The sequence below is a fragment of the Egretta garzetta genome, unplaced genomic scaffold (assembly GCF_000687185.1).
Source record: "Egretta garzetta isolate BGI_Z169 unplaced genomic scaffold, ASM68718v1 scaffold83, whole genome shotgun sequence".
NCBI lineage: Eukaryota > Metazoa > Chordata > Aves > Pelecaniformes > Ardeidae > Egretta > Egretta garzetta.
The window spans coordinates 325,236-327,171 of record NW_009259105.1 but is presented as its reverse complement, the minus strand read 5'-3'; the positions used below and the strand labels follow the sequence as shown (position 1 = coordinate 327,171).

Below are 1,936 nucleotides of genomic sequence, written 5' to 3'. Positions count from 1 at the left end.
GATAGGGGCTGTTCTCCTGCACGGCGTAATTGGAAAAGGCCGGCCTGCCTTGCAGCTGCTGCCCTGCTAATTGCTTGTTTCCCCGGTGGTATTTCTCCACGGCGCTGTTCTCGTAGCCCGCGTACGGCAGTTGCTGCTGACTGTAGTACTCCTCCCCCCCCAGCCTCTGCCGCTCGCAGTTCGGCCCTGCCTGACTTTGATGCCTGTAATTCTCCAGGCGTGATGTATCTTGTGAAGTCGGCTGGTAGCTCTGCTGGTTGCCATGGAAACCACACCTTTCTCGAAAGGACTGCATGGCGCGGGCTCGTTATCTGCGAAGAGAGAGAGGCGAGAATTCAAATGAAGCATCCCCACCGCGGCGGGCTGGGGAGCGCGGCCGCGCGCGGAGAGGGGCAGCGTCGCGTGTGCCGCGGGGGCATCGCCTCGCCTGCCGGGGCATCGCCCCGCTGGCGCTGCATCGCCTCGCCGGCACCCTGGAGCGCAGCACCTGGCAATGCATCGCCTCGCATCACCCTGCAGCGCATCGCTTTGCATCGCGTCGCCCTGCATCGCCTCACATCGCCTTGCACTGCATCGCCCCGCATTGCATCATCCTGCATGGCATCGCCCTGCATTGCACTGCCTTGCGTCGCCCTGCATCGTGTTGTCTTGCATTGCATCGCCCCGCCGCCCATCGCGTCACATCGCCTTGCATGGCATTGCGACGCCCTGCATCACATCACCTTGCGTCACATCACGCTGCAGCCCATTGCGTCACATTGCCTTGCATGGCATTGCAACGCCCTGCATCACATCACCTTGCATTGCATCATTCTGCAGCCCATTGCGTCACATCGCCTTGCATGGCATTGCAATGCCCTGCATCACATCACCTTACATCACATTGTTCTGCAGCCCATTGCGTCACATTGCCTTGTATGGCGTTGCAACGCCCTGCATCACATCACCTTGCATTGCATCATTCTGCAGCCCATTGCGTCACATCGCCTTGCATGGCATTGCAATGCCCTGCATCACATCACCTTACATCACATTGTTCTGCAGCCCATTGCGTCACATTGCCTTGTATGGCGTTGCAACGCCCTGCATCACATCACCATGTGCTGTAATGCCCTGAAGCCCATCGTGTCACATCGCCTTGCATGGCATTGCAACGCCCTGCATCACATCACCTTGCGTTGCATCGCCCTGTCACCCATCACATCACATCGCCCTGCATCACATCGCAACGCCCTGCATCACATCACCTTGCTTTGCATCATTCTGCAGCCCATCATGTCACATCGCCTTGCATGGCGTTGCAACGCCCTGCATCACATCGCCTTGTGCTGCAACGCCCTGCATCACATCACCTTGCATTGCATCGCCCTGTTGCGCATCACATCGCCTTGTGCTGCAACGCCTTGCAACGCCCTGCATCACATCACCTTGCATTGCATCGCCCTGCATCACATCACCTTGTGCTGCATCACCCTGCAGCCCATCGCGTCACATCACCTTGCATTGCAACGCCCTGCATCACATCACCTTGCATTGCATCGCCCTGCATCACATCACCTTGTGCTGCATCACCCTGAAGCCCATCGCGTCACATCGCCTTGCATGGCGTTGCATCGCCCTGCATCACATCACCTTGCGTTGCATCGTTCTGCAGCCCATCGTGTCACATCGCCTTGCATGGCGTTGCATCGCCCTGCATCACATCACCTTGCGCTGCACCGCCCTGCCTTGCCCTAGCGCGCAGCAGCTGGCTTTGCACCACCTCGCATCGCTCTGCGTCGCATCGTGTCGCCCCACATCGCGTCGCTTGGCGTTGCATCACCTCACCTTGCATCGCCCTGCATCATCCTCTACCATGCCTCCTTGCCTCGCCGCATGCTGCGTCACCCCACCTTGCAGCACGGTGCCCATGAGCTGGGGGGTGGCTGGGGGCCCG

The 1,936-nt window shown here is 59.5% G+C and overlaps 1 protein-coding gene across 1 annotated transcript in view; it reads right to left on the bottom strand.

Moving 5' to 3' along the window:
- RAI1 (retinoic acid induced 1) overlaps positions 1-303 on the bottom strand; it is a 6,598-nt gene extending 6,295 nt beyond the window's left edge. The window contains exon 1 of the mRNA XM_035890851.1: positions 8-303. Coding sequence (XP_035746744.1) covers positions 8-295 — 288 coding nt within the window. The 5' untranslated portion in view covers positions 296-303. The remainder of the gene's footprint in view (positions 1-7) is intronic.
- Positions 304-1,936: the final 1,633 nt, after the last annotated feature.